This window comes from Trichosurus vulpecula, chromosome 5 (genome assembly GCF_011100635.1).
Source record: "Trichosurus vulpecula isolate mTriVul1 chromosome 5, mTriVul1.pri, whole genome shotgun sequence".
Lineage (NCBI taxonomy): Eukaryota > Metazoa > Chordata > Mammalia > Diprotodontia > Phalangeridae > Trichosurus > Trichosurus vulpecula.
The window spans coordinates 37,138,621-37,160,729 of NC_050577.1; the positions used below are offsets into that span (position 1 = coordinate 37,138,621).

The following is a 22,109-nucleotide window of genomic DNA, read 5'->3' on the forward strand; positions in this document are numbered from 1 at the left end:
CGAAGAGCTATAAGGGCTGAAGGAAGGAAGGTAAAAGGAATCACTGGTGTTGCTTATTGTCACAGTCATGGTTTCACATTCCACTCTGTTATTTTCCTGCTTCTATGACTTTGAACATATCCATTCACGTCCTCAGGCCCCAGTCTCCGCTGTAAAATTAGTGGGTTATACTGACTGAGATCTCAGCTCTCTTTTGGCTCCACAGCACGCCATTTTGTGATTTTTTTTTTTGCCTCTTCCACACAGTCTCAGATTATCATTTAAGAATTAATAGTGACTAGTTCTATGTGTTTGTTTTCCCTCCAGATATCCATCACTTTTGGTGATAGTTGCCATTGCTAGCTATGTTTCATTCCTTCTCTGAAACTCATCACCCCTTGCAGGCTGAAGAACAAGAAGTCGGCATTGACCCTTTACTGGGTTACTTGAAGTCTGAAGGTAAGTTTTGTATTCCTATGCTTTCCCCCTTATCCTTGGAAAGCCTTAGATGAGAATCTGATGATAGCAAAGCCTGTCATAATTTGTTTAATTCTCCCAATGAGGCTGAGCAGGGCAACTTTAAGAACATTTCACAGAATGTGCATAGTATACTGTGACACTAATGAAAACCACAAAAAGTGAACTTTCAATTACATACAGAAACATTAGCCAAATGTTTAATGCACTGTCATCCTTTTAAAATCATAAACCAAACAGTGACTTTAGCAGAAGAATGTAGAAATGCAAAGTGGGCTGTGTCCAAGCTGTATTAGCTGCTTTAGGAGTTGTTTTTTCTAAAATAAATCAATCTTTTTTTGTTTGTTTGTTTTACATGTATGTTCCCCCACCCCCCCCACCCCTGCCCAAGCTTAGGTTATGCAAGGATAAAAACTCATTTGCTTCTAGTTTTCTTTGTAATACTCAAGATTCTGTTATGATTTTAAGTGAACAATCGTAGAATCAAGCCATTTATAATTTTGTTTTTTCACCTGTTAAACTAATTTGTAGTGAGAATACCCTATCATTATTGAGAGAACCGCCTTTAAATCCTTTTCCATATTCCATTCCCTTTCTAGTCGTTAATTAGCAATTATGACATGATTTATTAAGAGGAACTAAATAGTAAACTTAAGTTTCTTAGAAATTTTATCCTTCCAAGAAACTATTCATCAAATTCTTAGAGATTCTCAGTAACCCTAGGGGCTGGTCTGCTATATAGATACCAGTAATATTCCATTTACTTTCACCAGGATTATGTGATAAAAATGTTTTTAAATTGATCAAAATAACTTTTCTCTATATCTTGTCCACTTAACCCAAATTGTTCTTTAAACATGTCTTTATTACATTATGCAATTTAAACATTCTATTCATTTATCTCCCTAATAAGTTGGATTTTAGTTAATGTAAGTGATTTGAGAAATAAATTTATATGGAAATGGAGTAAATTTTATTTTCGGTGTTTTTTCAATTCAGTATTAAAAGTAACGTCACTAATCATCACCAGATGCTACCAGATGTCCTAATTATTATATTTTTTGGTGCATTAAGGACTTTAAAAATTAATTCTCAACACTTTAGCTGCTTCCTTGGAATTTTGTTTTTATTTAAAATGAGGCATTTTGGATCTTTCATTTCATCTATCTAGAGAATTCATGGTTTGGAAATTCTCGCCTGACAAAAAACTCTTTCGTAACTTCTCCTCTTAAAGAATTGCCTGGGACTTTGGGAGCTTCATTCACTTGTCCATGGTCATAGAAATGCTATGTAGAAAGAGGCAGGATTTGAATGCAGGTCCTGCTTGCTCTTAGGCCAGTCTTTTATCCACCATGTCTTGTTGCCTTTTAGGTTTTCTGTATGAGATAATTAAAATATGGTGCAATATTTTAAAATTTGGGTTACAAACATATGCAATACTTTTAAAGGAGTTTTCTTAAATGAAAAAAAATTATGATGTAAGAAATAGTTTCTCAAAACTAAGTGATCTTCAGCTAATTAACTCTGAAAATAAGTATGACTCTTGTGATCAACATAAGGTCTTGTCACTGCAGTTTATGACTTTGTTTCTGGTTGAAATGCATATTTCTTATCACAGTTTGTTTGGGGGGTAGAGGGTTAAGAATAAATTTCGATCCTAACTGTTTCTCTTCTGAAAAATGGAGATTTTTAAATCCTGTTACAAAAACATTTTAAATTAATTTTACCTATTATTGTTTGCAGGAATGCTTAGTTACCTTGACTAAAAAGGCTTTTCGTTTATATCCTATCCTAACATTTCTGTGACATACAGAGTTATTAGGACTGAATTGATGTTTAAAAGTGCCATTAATTCATTTACCCCAAATGTTCATTAACAATGTAAATGTATGCTGATGTTCTATGAGACAAGGAAGTGACTAATGACTCTTCGCACTAACAACACTTAAAATGAATAGAAACTTTAGATAGCTAATCTTGAAGTAATCAAGACCCTCATTCAGCTTGGCTTCTCTGTATGCTCTAAAACAGCTGTCAACTGTTAAAAATATATACAAAACACACACATACGCACATGCACATGCAAAGAGAAAGATATGTAAATATATGGCTCTTCAAAGTCATAAAGGTTACTAACCATAGTGGATTTTGTGCATTGTATATGTAAATATTTTATAGAAAGCATCTATTTTGTCTTCGTAAATTTCCTTTTTTGAACAGAAATGTGCATTGCATTTTAATACAGACTTCCTATTCAACTGAAGTATCATCACCTTACTAGTATGTTTGTTTATTTTTTAAATGTTTTTGTAGGAGCCTCCAACTTTAGATTTGAAAGTGTTTATATATTTTTGAAGCCTTACCACAGCATATCCTCCATGATTCTTTTGCAGTAGAGTATCTATCTGGCTATTGAGTTGTCCCCATTTGTAATTAGTCGAAGACTACTGTATCGTTAGCAATGAGTCTTGAGTGAAATCATTCCTTTTTTTTTCTTCCAGTAACCCCTGTGCCACCCCCCAACCTCCCAAATGAGCAGAAGCCTACCATTTTTTTCCAAGCTGAATTTTAACCATTCGTGAGGAAAACTTGCCATTAAAAAGGGCCTGTGGAAAAAAGTGATTATCAAAAGAAAACTCTGTAGGATTGTTATTATTCGTGACTGAGCGTATATAAGAAAATGGAGGGAGTTTAAGAGGTGATGGAAGATGTATAGTGAATCCTCTTTGCAGGTTGTGTCGCCTTTGCTGCTAACTCTGTGCTTCCATCTCTTCTTTTTTAACATTAAAGAGAATATGGCATTCTGTCTTCTCTATAATGACTGGAATACCATAAACTTGAAATACCACAGCAAGTCCTAAGACCTTTAACTAACACTATGTGAATTCTATAACCAAAGTAAAAGATTTGTTATTATTCATTCACAAGCCATACTTTTATAAAGTTATAATTGAATGAAAAAGTAATTATTTTACTTCAAACTGAAAATAGCTTAACAAAGTAATACAAGTTAGGAAATAATTTCTAGAGTTTGATATATTCTCAAATAAATTAAGGCCTTACCCTAACTTTCTTTCCCCACCAAAAAAAGCTCTTTGATAGAGTCACCTGCTGCTCCTGGGGAGACTACCATTTTCTTCTCCTCTGAGGTCTTTGAGAACAATATTATGGTTATTTCCAATTGATTTTACCTGGTTTACTGTAGTTATATAATTTATCCATATATTTATATTTTTTATTTCTGTATGTATTTTAATATAAGTAGCCTTAGTAAAAACATATTTCCTCTTTGTTATGGAACAGAGCTGCAGTTACTCTTTCCTCTAACTTTAGCTCAGGGAATGATTATCAAACCCACATTACCACTGCTGCTGTAAAGGATGTGATAAGCTGCTGCTCCATTCAGATCTTTTGGATTTTCAGGTGTCACTTTCTCAGGCACAGGCTGCTTTGCCTTGTCACCCCTCTCTACTCCTTTAGATGCCTGCTCTGAGCCCCCCTTTCATATCTCTATCCCATTCTATCTTACCTTTTTTTGTGCCCTCTGAAAACTGGTTCTGTTGTCAGGGTCTGTGCTCTCTCCCTGGAAAATTAATTTTATATATTTTGTATTTAATTGTCTATGCATAAATTATTTTCCCCCAGTAGTATGTAAACTACTTGAGTGTAGAAACAGCTTCATTTTTTTCGGTATCTCCAATGCCTATCACATAATCGTCACTTAATAAAATGCTATTTGAATAGAATTTTTTATATCAACACATGAAACATTTAAAATTGTTGCTTTGTGTTTATTTTTTTATTTATCCTGTCAGGTCATTAAGATTATTATTAATTTATTTTCTTCCCCAAGAATACTACCCTTTTGAGTATCCTTAAATCATTATGAATCAGGTAAAAGGAATGCAGAATGATATTTTAATTTTTAAAGGGTTCATAAAAATTATTTAGTACTATTTCCTCATTTTACAGACAACAGATTTTTTTGTTTTCATAATTAGCAGTAAGAATGACAATAGTAATTGATTTCATATGTACCCTATATGAAAATATAACCAATATCAGAGTTTTGAGGGGAGTTCATTGTGATCTTCTCCAACCCATGTTTGGTCTATGTCACTTTGTGGGTTTTGAATCCCAGTTATGTTACTAGACATGTGGTCTTGAATAAGTCATTTTACCTTTTTTCGACCTCAGTTTCCTCATCTATGTACTAAGGGAGTTGGACCAGATTTTTTCTGAGGTTTCTTTTATCTCTCAATCCTGGGATCCCTCTATAGCATTTCTAGCAAGTATCCAGCCATGCTCTATTTGAATGCCTCCAATGATTTTCTCTTACTTCTCTGCATATTCATCCATGCTTATTCTAGTACTTGAAATTTTCTCCTTTCTGGTCTTCAAAGCCTATAAACTCGTCTTTCAAATCCCTCTTAACACCCACTTCTATGCTTCCTTTTAATTACAGTCTATACTAAAAGTTTCCCTAAGGATGAATTGGAGAGAGTTTCCTGACAAATAAATGTCAAGTTATCATACCCTAATTAACCCAAAGCAAAAATCAGTTCATCAAGACCGGGAAAAAAGGAAAAGCTATTCACTTTTTGCCCAAGAAGTTCATAACTACTCTAATTCAATCTTTATATGAAACTAGATCATATGTAACATGACTGTGTTCAATATACATGTCTATTTCCTGAATTTTGTAAAAATAAGTTGTTTCCTTGTAGTTTCTACAGTTTCTAAAAGTTGATATGCTATACTGGAAAATGTCCATCTTACAATATATGTGATTTACCTTAAGTATACATATACTTTTCCAAAGTAAGCTTTCATAATTTCTTCTTTTCCTTTCTAAATTGGGGGGTGGGGAGATGGGAGTGAGAGGAAATATATGCTTAGTTTTAAAAATTTAATTAAAAAACAAAGTAGGTCATTAAAGTTCTAAAAAGCTTGGCATATTTTATGCTTTCTCTTAAATGTGCATTTAATATTATATACTTTGAAATCACTGTGTATTGATTTACATTCATTATCTTGTTTTAGCTTCTCAACAGTTCTATGTCATAGGTATTACAAATACTATTTGCCTAGTCAATATGGGAGGGGTTGTAGAATGATAAGCATACTAATACATTGCTGGTGATACTGTGAAATGGTATAACCGTTTTTGAAAAAAGTTTGGAATTATGCAGGTAAAGTAACTAATTTCCATATCTTTTCAGCTAGAGCCTCCATTACTGGACTTATATCCCAAAGAAGCCAATGACAGGAACTTCCCATATACACCAAAATATTTTTAGCAGTACTTTCTGTGATAGCCCAGAATTGGTAACAAAGGAGATGCCCATTGGTTAGGGAATGACTAAACAAATTCTGGTACATGAATGTAATGGAGTGTTATGGAGCTGTAAGAAATGACAAATGTGATGATTACAGAGAAGCATGGAAAGTTCTACATGAACTGATACAGAGTGAAGTACGCAGAAGCAAGAAGACAGTCTGCATAATGGCTTGTTGTTTCAGGCAGTCATGTATACTCTTTGTGACACTGCAGATCGTTGTGTCTGTGGGTTGCCGTTTCCTTCTCCAGTGGATTAAGGCAAACAGATGTTAAGTGACTTGCTCAGTGTCACACAGCTTGTGAGTGTCTGAGGCCAGACTTGAACTGAGGTCTTCTTGGCTCCCTGCCCAGCGCTCTATCCACTGAGCCACAAAGTTGCCTCCTGACAGACAGTGTAACACAGCGGCTACAACAGTGCAAACAGGAAGAACAATCAGAACAGAACGTAGCATAATTATAATGATCGGGAATGATGGGAATGATGAGACAGGAGAGGACGCCCCCAGCCTGTCCCTTTGTGGAGGGGGGAGGCGAGGCATCGGTGTTACACACTGCATATGTTTTATGTTTCTTCAGTGCATCAAAAAGTTGTGTTTTCTTCCTTCCTATAAAAATACTGTGTTTCGTATGGAATGCTCCTGTTGGCAGGGGAAAGGGATGGATGCTGGGGATCACTATGATGGTATTAAAAAAACCAAACTGTTGTAGTTCAGTCATGTCTGACTCTTCATGATTCCTTCTGGAGCTTTCTCAGCAAAAACACTGGAGTGGTTTGCAGTTTCCCATTTTACAGATGAGGAAACTGGGGCAAACAGAGGTTGAATGACTTGCCCAAGAACATACAGCTGTTAAGTGTCTGAAGCCAGAATTGAACTCATAAAGATGTGTCTTGCTGGTTTCGGCCTGGCTCTCTCTCCACTGCATTATCTACTTAACCCTCTAAACAAAAGGCATTAATAAAAACGTATTTTAAAAAGTGTTTTTTGCCCAATATCACAGATGAGGAAACTGAGACTCAGGTGAATTGACTGGTTTATGGCCACCCAATTAGTAAGTGTCAGAGGTGGGATCTGAACCCAAGTCCACTTGAACTACAAGTCCACTATTCACTAGACTGTGCTGCCTCTGTAGGAGCATACTTTCTGAAGAATTTAATGTTAGGTTAACTTATATTTGGTAGAGAAGTACATAATTGAAAGATCACGTTACTAAACGTTTGAGAGATCCCTTCATAAACTAGAAATTACTTAATAGTATTCTCTACACTGATTGGTTTGACATTTAATAGAGTCAAAATTTCACGAAAAACACATTATGTATAGTCATAATATAGTACAGTAATTTCATGAACAATCTCTCAACGCAGAGCTTTCATCGCGGGGCAGCCTGCCTTGGTGCATCGAGTGCTGCTCGTGGAGGCCCAAAGACCTGGGTTCAGATTCTACTTCCCTAATACTTTCTGACTGTGAATTTGGGCAAGTCCTTTCACTGCTTATTATATAACTTACAAGGATGCTTCCAATCCTAAATCTATAGTCTGTGAAAACCATAGTCAATCAAAATCGAGATAACAGTTCTTACTGGGGGAAAATTTTTTAAATGTGAATGAAGGATACACGTTGCTCAGGGGATAAGATGCAGTTAGGCAGCTCATTGAATCAGTCTGTTTACGTCTTGGACAAATACTTCAGATAGCCTCTGAATGAAGCGGACCTGGAATGGAGCAGTAGTGATGGCTGGGCTGGCATCCGTTTAGGCAGTTCCATATTCCTTTTATTGATCCCAGCCTTCTTTCTGTTGTACAACACTACTTTCCCCTTGATGTCTGCAAACTAGTGGTGATGCTGGATGACTTCAAGCGTTGCGGCACCATGTTGGAAGACTTGTTGATTTCCTCTCAGCATCTCTTGTGCCCATCCTCACTTCCTTATTCCCACAGCCATTGCCCAAGTATAACCGCCCGTGTGGATTGTTGCTACAAGTTTCTAATGGTATTTCTCGCACCTGTGACTTTCTCACATCCCAGACTCCTCTGTGTCCCCCTAGAACATACCATACTGTCATGCTTCTTGCTTTTCTTCTTGCTGTTCTTCTTTCCTGGAATGCCCATCCTCCTCTTGTGTAACTTTTGAATTCTTGCCCATCATTTAAGGCCATTTTCAAATCTTGCCTTTTTGTAGAACCTTTCCTTGATCCCTGATCAGTATGACTTCCCCCTTTAAACCTGTCATATCATTTTGTTTGCAGCCCTCTCAGTATATTTACCATTTTTCGTTACCTATTGTGGCATAAAATGGGAAAGCATTTATTGTGTGCCAAGTGCTGTGCTAAGCTTTGGGTGATACAGATAGAAAAGCAACATAGTCCCTGTTCCTAGGAGTTTTCATTCATTAGCAGAGACGATACCTAGGAGAGTTCAGCTTTAGAGTAGATTAGAAAGTCCTAGGATATCAGAAGGCCATGGCAGATGGCAAGGCCTAGTGGATTGAGTGGGATAGGGAAGTGGTAACTGATTGATGGCTGCTAGTGTGGAGCTGGCACAGTGAATGAGGTGGAGGCCTGATTCTACAGGCCCTTGGGCATCATGGGCATCCTGACAGAGAGGGGCTAAGCCAGGCGAGGGGAAAGTTCCTAGCTCCATACTGGGACCTCTTGCTTGGGCCACCAGTTTTCTTTATGTTCTGTTAGGGCAAGGATTCCAGATAGATTGGTGGTTTAGGGATATTTGTACCATGAAAATCAGGTGGAGCACTGCTGTAGAAGGCTAGGCATGAGGAGTTAAAGGCTTGAACTTGACTGGTGGCAGTGGAAATAGTATGTGAAGGGGCAAAAAAGAGAAGAAGAAATTCAAGGAGACAGAACTGTTGTGCTTGGAAGATTTGGAGAATGGCAGGACTATTTAGGTGAATGAACGCTCAATTTTTATTGATCACGTTGACTTCAAGGAGTTTATAGGTAGGTAGGGAAGAAAAAAATTGTTTCTTGAAAAGGTTGTAGATATAGCCTATAATAAGAATGACTAGTAGACCTTAAACATTATGGGTGGAACACAAGGCTTATTTCTACCATCTAATGGTTTGAGGAATTAGTGACGTGAAGGATGGATAGGATGAAAGTAGACTGGGAAGGGGACGGGGAGGCAGGGAATAAGGCATTTTAGAGAAAATGTCATGAGTGGGAGCATAGCACATGAAAAAGCAGCATGTATATTTGAGAGAGAGAGGGTTTGTGGAGAGAAAAGGAAATTTTGAGGAAAACAGAGTGTAGTGACCTTTAGCAAATGATAAAGATGAGTAAGTATACTCAGGATGGCCATGATCTTTAGAGTAATTGGAGGTGAAGTTTTCTTCTAAGAATAAAGGAGGCAGAGGTGGGTTTGAAAATGAAAAAGGTTTAAAAGAGCTCCCGCTAATGCAGTGTGACAAACAGAAGCATTGAGTAATAGAGAAGGTCTAGTTTTGGGTTAAGTTGTGGGACTTTTTATTGTACTCAACTAGCACAATATTTAATTATTTTCTTTGGAAATAAACCAAACCTGGAAAAGAGAAAACGGATTGGGGATGCCTCAGAAGGTTTTAAGATGGATCAAACGAGATAAAATATGTAAAGCTCTGCAAACCTTTCAATACTTTATAAATACTATTACAGCAGGTATAAGGGACAGCCAGGAACGCCTGTGCTAGAGAAGGCTGCGTTGAAGTCGCTCCCAGTGACTCTCAGTCTTGGTAGAGAGGCCAGTGAAGCAAAATGGGGTCTAAGGGACTTAGAAAAGAGATTGGCAAAGAAAACCAATGTCACGATGTGGTAAAAAGCAGCTATGATCGGAACCAAGACAGAGGGAGAAGTGATCAGAGGGTGATATTCAATGGGAACAGTCTTTGGTCACCTTGGTTAAGGTAACTAATTGCTGATGACTGAAGTGCAAGGCAGATGAAAGGATGTAAAGGCTAAGGAAATTTGAGGTTAAGATATTAAATGAAGCATCATATGCATATTGAAATCACCAGCAATGATCAGAAGAGACAAGATGCTCTTTATAGGATTTTTAGAGCCAGTAGAGTATCTGAGATAATTTTCCTTTTATAATCACTGGTCAATAGTAAGTAAACTTTTATTAAGCAGTGCTATATCCTGATACTGTGCTAAATGCTGGGCATACAGATCGAAAAAAGAATGATCATAATCCCTGCCCTCAAGGAGTTTACTATCCAATTTAGGAAGGCGACAGACAAAAGGAAGCCAAAGAGTCAGTTAAGGGGGAGTGGGGGAGAAGAGAAGGTACATGATGGGGCATGATGGAGAGTTTTGGGTCAGAAAAGTCCCAAAGTAGTTCAGCTGGGTGAGAAATAAGATGTCTGAGCTGAACTCTCTTCCTAAATGGAGGTTTGGCACTCATGGCCCCAGCCTGTATTCATAGGGGCAAAGGGTAGTGAGAAGGTAGAATACCAAGGCTGATGGTTATCGAACCCCAATTCTGAAACAGAGTTCTAAGAAAGAGACAAACGAAATTAGTGTGTGTGTGTGTGTGTGTGTGTGTGTGTCCCCACATTTTAATTTCTGTTGATGTGCATTGTGTGGGAGTTATAGTCCAGAACTGGCTCGATTTGGGATTTGGGAGTACAAGGTTATATGTCCTTTGAAGTGTAGGTGTTCCAAGGGGATGCCAATCAACTCTGATTGGTCAACACACTGGGAGGTGGGCTATATTAAAATGAGGTCTCAAGTATGTGACTTAGGTCACTTAATCTTGGTACCATACCTTTTCAACAGGGGCTGATATCACCTGCCATCATTCTTCCTCCTGATAGAGGAAATACCTGTTCTATCAGACCAGTCTCCCACCTCCATTGTACCAGATCATTTCCAGTCTGGAGCTATCTAGGCAGAAGAATCTATCTCCACCTAAACCTGAGTAGATTAAATTGATTCAGGCAGGGTTGGAGTGTGACCAGGATAAGAAGATTCAATGCAATCTCATCATCTCTCTAAAGGAGAGATGGAATTTGGAAGGAGAAGGAGCTGGGGGGAATCTCTTAGTCTCCAAGACACTGATTACCAAGATTTAGAATCATTTTTCACGTGGTATCTTGGTGATGAGGAGGTGATGAGCTTCCTGGGGCTTGGTGGGGGTGAGAAGAGAGAGGTCCTGCTACAGACGAGGAAAGTGAGCCCAAAAGAGGAACTGATTAGCCAGAGTACTAGAACCTGAGTCTTGGAACATCAATTCCTAAAAGCTTTCCATTGAATTATACTGCCTGGAGTATGGAAGTGAGCCAGGTGCTAACAGGACTGAAGAGAGAACCACAGGGTGAGAGCAGTAGTTAGGTGGCAGAGAGGAGCGTGTGTCATTCCTGGGGGTCCTTGACACCCAAAGAGGAGACAGGTGAAGGATGCTTGTGGAAGAGGAACTTGGAGGAGGCAGTATGGACCAAGGAGCAGATAGATATAGGAGCCTGGGGGTCAGGGCTGTAGAGGGATATTTTAACAAATAAAGATACTAAACAGTCCATCAGCAAACACTTGGTAAGGCCTGTGGACATTCTTCCAAGTGCTGCAGATTTTATGCAAAGAAAGGCCAAAAGAAAGGGGTTTTCTGGTTTTGTTTTTAAATAGCCCCTGCCCTCTGGAGTTCACGTTCCAATGGACAGGATAACTTGCAGATAATTACATACTGTGTATCTCATTATATCTTTTCAACAACCCTGGGAGAGAAATGCTATTATTATCCCTACTTTATAGATGAGGAGACCAAGCCAAGGTTAAGTGACTTGCCCAAGGTCACACAGCAAGTCAGTGGCTGCGGTCAGATCTGACCTCTAGTCTTTTCCCACTTGGGTCCAGTGGTCTATTCGCTTTGCCACCAGGTTACCTGCCTCCTATTTTATATTTAGCAAATTATCTATTTGTACTTAATGATGTAAACTGTGATTCTTAGTTGGTAAAATATAGAACAGGCTGATTCATAAAAAGGATTATAGGCTTAGAGCTGAAAGGGACTTGAGACAAAATCTAGTTAAGCTCTTTCATTTTACAGATGAGGAAACTGAGGCCTCTAGAGAGGAGTCAATGTGCTGAGGACCTACATGGCAGGGTTAGGCTTTGAAGCCAAGTCATCTCCATCCAAATTCAGTGTCTTTTCCCTATAGCACACCCTCGAGGGTCCTGGTCAATAAAGACTTCACTTCGCAGCCTGCTTTCCTCCACCCCATCTTGCTGAGAAGAGCTCATCTTCCTGTGTTCCTTCCTCCTTCCTTCTTGGGCCACTCTCTTCTTAAGCTTAGGCTCCACTGTTCTGGACTTGCTTGTGGGAGGACGGAGGCTTATGTCCTCCTGTGGATGCTAAGGAACAGCTGTGTGAAGTCACTGAGCCACCTTGTGGCTATGCCTAGACATTGCACCTTCCCCAGTGTCCCGGAAACTCGGGCAAGATTGGGACCATTCTGAGTAAGGGAGCAGCAGGACTCCTAGGGATCATGTTTTTTTCCTTTTTATCATCCTCTCACAATAGGATTTCACACTGGGAAAGCCACCTCTTCTGTATAGCCATAGTCTTCTCAAAAATTCAGTAACTAAAGAAAAGAATCCTCTGGGGGTAGAACAGGGCTTCATTGCTTCTATAGGGGTTCCAGTTGGGCCAGGGGTTGGAGCCATATTCATCTTTCTCTGGACTCACAGGGCCAGACAGACAGTTGGAGGGTGACAGTCTTCATTTCCAGCACATGTTTAAAACCATAATATTTAGGCAAGATGTTCTGTAATGTTTTGAAACTATGCAATTTAGCATTGTACTTTCTCCTTTGTAGCCAGACCCTAGCTATAACCTGCTTCTTGGGCCCGGAAAAGACAGGCCATTTGCAGGGATCACACCATTTATTCTCTGGCCCAGAATCTATAACACAAGAACATTTAGAAGCAAAAGAAAACTCTTGGATATCTTTCAACATCATGGCTTGTAAGCATGATAGCTGTTTATATTTTCAAGCAAATACATGTTTATAATAGAGCCTATTCTTTTTACAAGGCTTACAACCAAAGCAAGTAGTCAGTCTCTTCTAAATAGAATCACCTTCCTCACTGGCATCTTGCACAATTACCCACACCCCCCCCACACACACACACCCCTCTCTGATTGTTACTACATTTCTAAGGCAATGAGAGACAGCTGGAATCTGACCACATGGGAGTCAGGTGTCCCTCTCCAGGAACACAGAGAGAAATAAAAGAGAGACTCAATATAAAAAAAGAAACCTGGACTGTCCTGCATTTGGCATAGGGGCATCAACTCTGGCTTTAAGATGACCTGACTTTAAAACACCATTTTGTGACTCATTTCAGTTCAGCAAGCATGTTAAGTGCCTACTATGTTTTTCATCATTTTGTTCAGCGGGCACTTGTTGGACACCTACTATGTGTTTATCCTATCCCCAGTGCTTGGCACAGTGCCAAAGGCAAATAAAGTCCCTCGACGAGCTCACAATCTAATAGGGGAAACAACATGCAAACAAGCTCTCTGCAGGGTAAGCTGGAGCTCGGCTCACTGCCCAAACACTGGCCTGGCTGACTGTTAAAGGGCCGGGGAAAGGCTTCTTGGAGAAGGTTACGCTTTAGCTGGACTTGAAGGAAGCCAGGGCAGCCAGGAGACCGAGAGAGAAGGGTAAGCATCCCAGGCATGGGGGACAGCAAGAGTAAATGTTCAGTCAGGAGGTGGAGAGCAGCATGCAAGGAATAGCAAGACCTTTTCTGGAATACACTGTAAACAGAAGACAGACTGACAAGTTGGAGAAAGGTGAATGGTGGTACCAGGGCACCCACGTGAGGTCAGGGAAGTCATTGTCCCCCTCCGAGTCTCAGTTTTCTCACATAAAAATAAGGTTGTTGGACCCAATGATCTTTAAGGCCACTTCCAGCCTAAGCACGATGATATGAGAGTTAACCTTGGTCACCGCCTCTTAAGAGTCCCTTATGGACTCCCTACCCCCAGGTGCTTCATAATAGAAACTGTATAAGGCACTTCAACTGAGGCAAATTTCATTGCTCCTCATTCAATTTGGTGGAAAGCTACTAAAATATATTAATTTTTAAAATAATAATATTAAAATGATTTTAACAATATGCTTAAATATGTAAGGATTTCCTTATACAAATAAACAAAAGCTGTGTATGCTTCTCTTAGAGTGTCTACTTCGTTATATATTCCAATAATCTTTTTAATAGTCTGGGCAGAATAGTTAGTGTCATAACTTCAATCTGCATATTTAGAATTCTAGAAATTGTACATGTAATTCATAATTTTGAAAGGACATCATTTTTGTAATAGTCTCCTTTCTAGTTTGAAACTCCATATATCCATATCCATGTGTACATATATATGTGTGTATGTATGTATGTGTATATATGTATTTTTTCCAGTAATTTATTTTTGATTGTAGCCTATATCCCAGTGACAACATTTTTGGAAACGTACATCGCCCCACAGTCACATCTCAAAAAGGATGATCCTTCATGCAAGAAGGTTGCTCAAGCAGTGACCTACTTTTTGAGTAGGTCACTTTTATATTTGAATAGTGGAACGAGTTAGGTCTTTGTGTCAGCTTGAGTGTTCCTTAGCTTCACATCATTCATACCAACTTTATGGGTAGTTAAATGATTTGTGACCAAATATCATACTCATTTTATCAGCTGAATGAGATGCTACATGTGAAAGTTCTCTAGAATTGGTACTGTTCTTCCTGCTTTTGTATTTGTATCTTCTCACCAGGTCCCTAGTAAATCATACTGACTGATCTTCACAGTACTATAGGATGTAAGGTGTTACATTTTATAGTTATGTTGTTTAGTAGCTACTAAATAACACCATATGTACCATAACTTCATTTGTGGATGCCTAACAATCTGAAACAAAGTAGCAATCAATTTTTTTTTTCAGTAGGGACATTTTCTTTAACTTTAGCATGATAGATTACAATGAAATCTTGTATGTGAACAAGGGACACAGAATTGCAAAATCACAAAGGCCTGATTTTGATTGTTTTGTTTTCAACACACAGACTTGAGAGTCAAGTGGACATTTGACTTCAAGTGCTAGCCCACCAGAGACCCCCCCCCCGGGCATTCATTAAATAGTCTCCTGCCTGATTGACTGGATGTCAGACCCAATTTTTTGTCCATTTTACATACAACTAAATTTTATCATTATAATTTTAGCTGCTTCACATGTGATTATTTTATAATTGGTTCACTGCTGAAAGCTATACACATGTTTATTATATGTCAGTATGTACGTATACATAGTTATATCACTATACACATGTATGTATATGTGTGTATACATACACACGTGCACACACCCGTGAATTCATATAATGTAGGCCTAAAAGAATGGCACCGTTTTTTTGTTTAGAGCTTTGTTTTGTTGTGATTTTTAGCCAAAAATTTCCAAATGACCTTTGTTTTATACCATGCTGCAAATAGGCCCCTATAGCCAATGAAGTCTTTTTACAATTTTGGCCTCTAAAGAATATAGATTTTGGCAAAATATAAGCTTTATTCTCCCTTTCTTGATGTAATAGAAGAGTTCCTCTTCTAGGACACACTAGAACAATGTATTTAATGCTCTTCAATTTAATTTGCTAAGTATCACAATTAATACAATTAAGGTCACTTGAAATGAAACTATTAACAAATTGAGTAATTTACTTTAACAATGTCAATGTGTTCTCACAATTACATTTGCTTTAATTAGTGTACAAGCTATTATTTAATAGAATACTTCACATAGAAAAAATGTAGTAATGCATTCTTGGCTCCTAATAAAAGAAGGAAAGAAACTTTTAATGTCCTGTAAGTGATTTTGTAAAAGAGCTGTTGGCTATCAAGTGGTAGAGGATGAATTAAAGGCCTGTCCAGCAGGCGAGATCATTGAGAGGAATGTGAGTCAACCAAATGGTTTTCTTGTCACATGTCTTTACCTCATCTATTTATCAATGTTTGAAATTAAGTTGGGAGTTTTAAATGGTAAATTTAAGAACAGCAATAGATATCCCTGAAAGTTTTAATAATCTTTAATTTCTTTTTGTTTTATTCCTCATTATTGTAATAATATTTAAATTTTTTGACTGTCATAGCCTAGTTCATTCTTAATCATTTATGTCAGTAGAGGAGAACAACATCATAGCTGGCAGAAAATAATTGGCAATTTTTAAAAATCTTGATTTTATAATGTTCCTGTACTTATAGCTTAATAAAGGTGTACCCAAAAGGAAGACCTGATTTTGATTGTTTTGTTAGCCTGTCGAATTTCTCTGTTCTGTCACCATGTTCAAGTCTTCATCCATGTTGATTCTCATTCTCTCTCTCTCTCTCTCTCTCTCTCTCTCACACACACACACACGTGAAACTGAAAGTAAAAATAAATTATTACATTTTTGTTTTCAAGGTCATTTTTGTGTACCATATATGTGTTGAGATGTCAGTTTTATCATTACACTAATCACATGTCCTCACTTTGCATTAGCAAATTCCAAAATCAGGCCATATATAGTGATTTTCTGTAAAGAGTTAATATCAATGAATGCAGTCATTTAGTAGATAATCGATAATTGGAGAACAAATTTGCTGAGGCCCCACTTTCATACCCTTATTCTAACTAATACCTTGGGACTGCTTAGTTCTAGAAACTTGCTCTGAGCGTTATGTGTCTCAGATCTTTTCCCTGTTTTCTTCCTATCAATGCAATCGCCATCCTGGATGCAAACAGCATTCCTCTGTTTCCCCTCCCCCTGAAGTCTTATATGTATCCAGCTTACACCCCTTTCCTTCTATTCTTCTTGTCCAACCCCTAAGAGTTCATACCCTCCCTTGGCTGACTAACTCCAAATTGCTTCCTTCCTTGGGCCTAAGAGGAGGCTCTTACCTAAATCAGATATTTCATCCCTGCTTCTATGGCCTTCTACACCTCCACACTCCTTGCTTGTCCTACCCTCTCACAGCAGTTCCCCCCCACCCCCTTCTCCCTCCTTTTCAACTATGAACCAGGGCTCTGCCCTGTGACCTAGAACCTTCATATTGTGAAAAGGTCTAGCTTCAGTGTTTATTACAGACTCATCCTGTGCCCAAAGAGACAATGATAACCTACCTGACCTCATTCATATCTTCCCCTTCTCAGGGATTCTGAACGCTTGTATTTCCTTTTACAAATCCCATCCCTGTCCTCCACTGCCCATCAATAAGCATTCAAATGATCATGATGGAATCCTACCATTCTACAAGAAATGATGAGCTCAGTGATTTTAGAGAAGCATAAAAGGACTTTCATGAAATGATGAAGAGCGAAATGAGCAGAACCAGGAAAACAGTGTATACAGTAACAGCAGTGTTGCTTTAAAAATCACTTTGAACAAAGAAGTTATTTTGACCATTATAAATACCCAATTAACTATCAAGGACATATGAAGAAGGATGCTATCTGTATCAAGAGAAAGAACTGATAAATAGAAGTATGTATAGGATAATTTTACATGCGTGTATATATTCATACACATATACACCCACACATACATATATACATACCTGTTTGTGTCTCATGGTAGCCATGGTAGGAGGAGGGCTGGAGGAAGGGAAGAAAAAAAAAGGAATTTACATGATAATTTTGTTGTATATTTGAAGTGAATAGCAAGTTGTGTATAGTAGATTTGCAGTTTCATGTGCAATCATCTTTTTTATTGTATTATATTATGGAAATACGTGCTTTCTTCTATAAATCAAAAATAAATTTTTAAAAAAGTAAGCATTTCTTAAGCACCTACAGTGTGTCAGGTATTTAAATGCAGTAGTGTTTATTATATTCCCTGGTGATACAGAGAGAGACAAAAGACAGCCCCTGCCTGCTGGGAGCTCCACTTTAATGGGAGACACAATATACAAACAGCTCTTTCTACAAACAAGCTGTGTATGCAGAAGGTAAGTTGGAGATAATCAGTAGAGGGAAAGCACTAGCATTAAGGGGGATGAGGAAGGGCTTCTTGTAGAAGACTGGCTTTTAGCTGGGACTTGGAGCTAGTGGAACTGAGGAGACAGGTGTGATAAGGGAGAGTATTCCAGGCATGAAGAAGAGCCACTGCCAGTGCCTGGGGTTTGGAGAGGAGCAACAAGGAATAGCAGTGTCACTGATTGCAGAGTATGTGAGTGGGAGTAAGATGTGAGAAGACCAGAAAGGTAGGAGGAGGGGGCTGCATTGTGAAGGACTTGGGATGCCAATCACAGGATTTCATGTGGCAGCCCTGGTATAACAGGGAGTGAGGAGTTCACTGCTTTGCTCCTTTGGTCCTATTTCCTTCAAATCAGCCTTCTCCCTCATTGCCCTTCCCTAGTCTCATTCAGGATGTGCTATGCTGTCTACAATAGATGATCCATAGGGTTTTTTAAAAAAACAAACTTGCTTTCATCTTAAAACTTCTCCATTCTTACTCTTATCATTATGTTGCCCTCACTGAGACCTGGCTCACTCCTGTTAACACATTTTCCTAGACCGCCTTTTCTAGAACTTCTTATGTTTTCACTCATACCTTTGCTCATTGGTCATGGTTAGGGAGTCAGAACACTCTTAGCTACTTTCAGTGTCTTCCACTACCAACATCACTCAGTCACCTCTACTCATTTAAGGTTCACTCAATCCAAAATTGTGGTCATTGTTTCCTGTTGACCTCCAGAATACTCTCCCTTACAGTGAGTTCAAAGTTCACAGTCTTTCTTTCACCCACAACTCCTGCCCTCATACTAGGGGACTTCACTATATATATATATATATGTATGTATGTATGTATGTATGTATGTATGTATGTATGTAAGTACACACACATATATCTCATTCCCACAAATGCCCTAACTTTCCATTTCCTTGAACTCATTTCTTATGATCTACTCTCCTACCTCACCTCAGTTACACTCAGAGATGGTCCTATCCTAATCTTGCTATCACCCACGTGTTTCACTTTCATGTTTATGAACTCAGATTCCTCTATCTGATTATAACATTTTAACATTTCGTATTTCCCTCTGTCTTACAACCCTCTACCTTGTTCTTCATTCTCAATATGACGACCAGTTCCTCTACCCCTTAGTTCATTTCCAGGCCATCACCCCTGCACTGGCTTACAATCCCCTCCCTTCTCCATATTGATTGGTGAACCACTTGAACTCTACACTATCCTTTTGAGTCCCTTGCCTCCTTGTCCTATTTCTGGCTTTGCCCTGCCAAACTCCAGCCTTGGGTTCCAACCACCATTCGCTAGCTTTGCCCCAATTCATATGCTACTGAGCACAGCTTGAGAGAATCAGGAAAATGTGTTTCCTGGGTCCCCTACAGATTTATGTTACATATTCTCAACTGGGTGTTCACTGCAGTAAGGCATTCCTTTTACACCTTCCCAACTGATTCATCATACCATTTTAGAAATGGACACAATTTTGTTGATGGACATATGACACCAAAGAAAATGTATTACCATCTTCTTTGCTGCGGTACCACATGAATTACTGAGCTTTTCTATCTGTCTTTCAGCTGAAGCCTCCCATATGTCTTAACTGCTTCCTAGGCCTCTTTATTATACTTTCCTCCAAGCCCTCTACTATCTTGCTTGGCCTATTGGGTATTCTTCAAACACAATGAATGATCCATCTTAAACAGCATATTTTAGAACTTTTCCTTAAATTGCAGTGGAGCTCACCTATAAATCTGAAAAGCAAATTCTTTAAAAAAATTTGGGCCACATTCACACATCTCCATTCCTGTGGCATCTCTGTGAGTTTGCATGACTTCAAAGATTTCCCCTTCTGTATTACAATCTAGAGTTCATTTTAGTTTATTGGACATCTGCATTATATTCTTCCTATATAATACTTTTATTCTTTTCAATGTTTTGGCTTACTAGTTGCATATATTGGCAGTTTTCTTAACTTTTGCATTCCCCCAAACAGGTAATGGTCACTTGTGTCAAGGCAGGGAGTCAGCCCTTGGTCCAGCATTGAGGGAGGGGGGTAGAAATAAAACCTTTTAAATATGATTTGATGATAGCCTTTGGAAGTACTGAACAGAAACTAAAAGTAAAAGTAATGTGGCTACTTAGCATAGATATTAGAATATGAATTACTAAAAATCTATATTCCAGGGTCAGCTGTTGAAAAGATGGTCTCTTTACCAGGTTTCACTCTGTTTAGCTAAAGGGTAATTTGTGTCCTGTGGATTCTAAAAAAAAAAGGATTCTAAAATGTCAAGTCTTCTCTAGCAAGTGCTGGGAAATAGATTTGCAAAGAATTTGTACAGTGTAATAGCAAAATGAAAAGTAATTCTATTTATCCCTTATTGATACTAGATTACTAGATACTAGATTTCTCATTACTTATAGATACTAGATTTTCAACAATTATAATAAAAATCCATTTCATACTTGTTAATTTGTTTGTATTAACATTAGATACCATAAAGGAAATAACACTTCTGATAAATTCCCATAAAGTAACTCAGTGTTTGTTATTGAGATATGTTAGCAATTGAATGTGATAGGTTGAATTTAGGATCTTAAAAGTTGGCTCAGCATTAAGAGATATGATAGGGCTCTTTCTAGTCTGCCAATAAGTATATGGTTCTATAATCTGGTGACTCATAATCTGATATTTAACATTTATTTGATGGTCATAGTAACCCTAGGGGAAATTTGTCTACCCAGAAATACATCGTTCCCTCCAATATTTCATTATCTCGACTTTGGTAGTTATTCTTCCCTGTCCAGATATGGCTCTTATATTAAATACCTAAACAAATGGAGTAAAGTCTGAGATTCTTGCCCTTGGACTGGAGTAACTTTAACTATATAGATGAGATACTTTCTTCTCTAGGATACATAAAATATGATGGATTTGATCATCAATCATAACAGAAAGCAATGCTTTTTTAAAAAAATTATTATAGTCCACTCAGTGTACTATTGACAGTGGTACGTACTGGGAAAAACATAGAACTCAGAGTCAAGATGAGCATGGTTTCTAATCTCATATTTGCTGGTAATAATACAAGCAATATTGAGCAATCACCAACCTCTATGAGTCTGTTTCCTTATTTCTAAAATAAGAAAGTTAGACTGAGACTCTCTAAATCCCCTCCTAGCTATGATATTGTAGGAGTCTAAGTCTGCATCCGTGAGTAAACAAAAAAAGTTTCTCATTCCATATATAATTTTGAACAAAATTATAATATGTATACATCATTGCACTATAACCTGGTTTACCTTTTAATACAGTCCTTCAAAGCTTGCTTCACTTATTTCATCATCTGCATCTTACTTCCATTGACCTTATCATATTTTTCTCTGATTTAGTTGTCTGATTTTACAAACCACAAATCAGTCAGCCAATTAGTAGTCAATTAGCATTTATTAGAAGCTACTACCTACCAAGTTCTGTGCTTAGAATGGGGAGTAGAAATCCAAATAGAAAAACTGCCCCTGCCCTCAGGGATTTTACATTCTAGTGGATAAGACAATACTCCAAAGAGATCAAAGAGAGAAAAAGAACCTATATGTAACAAAAATGTCTATAGCAGCTTTTTGTTTGTTTGTTATACCAAATAACTGGAAACTAAGGTGATATCAATCTGTTGGGAAATGGCTCAATTTATGAGATGTGAATGTAATAAGATATTATTAAGTTTTAAGAAATGATGAAAGGGATGACTTCAGTGTTCAGAGAAACCTGGGAAGATTTCCATAAACCGATGCAAACTGAAGGGATCAGAACCATTTACACATTAAAATTGTAGAAACAGACTGCATTGAAAGACTGAACTGTGATCTCTGTAATATGTTACCATGATTCTTAATGACTGATGATAAATATGCTACCCACATCTTGATAGAGAGGTAATAGAATCAAGGTACAGAATGAGACGTACATTTTCAGACACAGTGTGGAAATTTGTTTCACTTCACCATAGGTACACAGTTAACTGTTCCAGGGGCCTTATTCGGTATTTTCAGTGGAGATGTGGGGATTAGCAGGAGAAAGAAGCTAGTCAGAGGGATTGTTAAAAAAAAAAAAAAGAAAGAAAAGAAAAGAGGGTCACCGAAGCATTTTTTTTTAATACAAGGAAGATAACATAAGGGAGGCCAGAAGGAAATACAGACAATCGGGACAGCTTCACAAGTTACATGTTTAATTTATTATGTACTTAAAAGGAAAAATAAATACTTCATAATTGAGACCCACAAATTTGTGTACAATCCTTTTCTGTTCTATTGTGTATATAGAAGTATTCATATTA

General features: G+C 38.0%; 1 protein-coding gene across 7 annotated transcripts in view; it reads left to right on the forward strand.

Annotated features, from left to right (window-relative positions):
- Positions 1-22,109, forward strand: part of TBC1D5 (TBC1 domain family member 5) — a 635,464-nt gene that overhangs the window by 283,426 nt on the left and 329,929 nt on the right. For all 7 annotated transcript variants that reach the window (XM_036758387.1, XM_036758382.1, XM_036758384.1 and 4 more), the window contains one exon: positions 307-438. In XM_036758387.1, coding sequence (XP_036614282.1) covers positions 345-438 — 94 coding nt within the window. In that variant the 5' untranslated portion in view covers positions 307-344. The remainder of the gene's footprint in view (positions 1-306; positions 439-22,109) is intronic.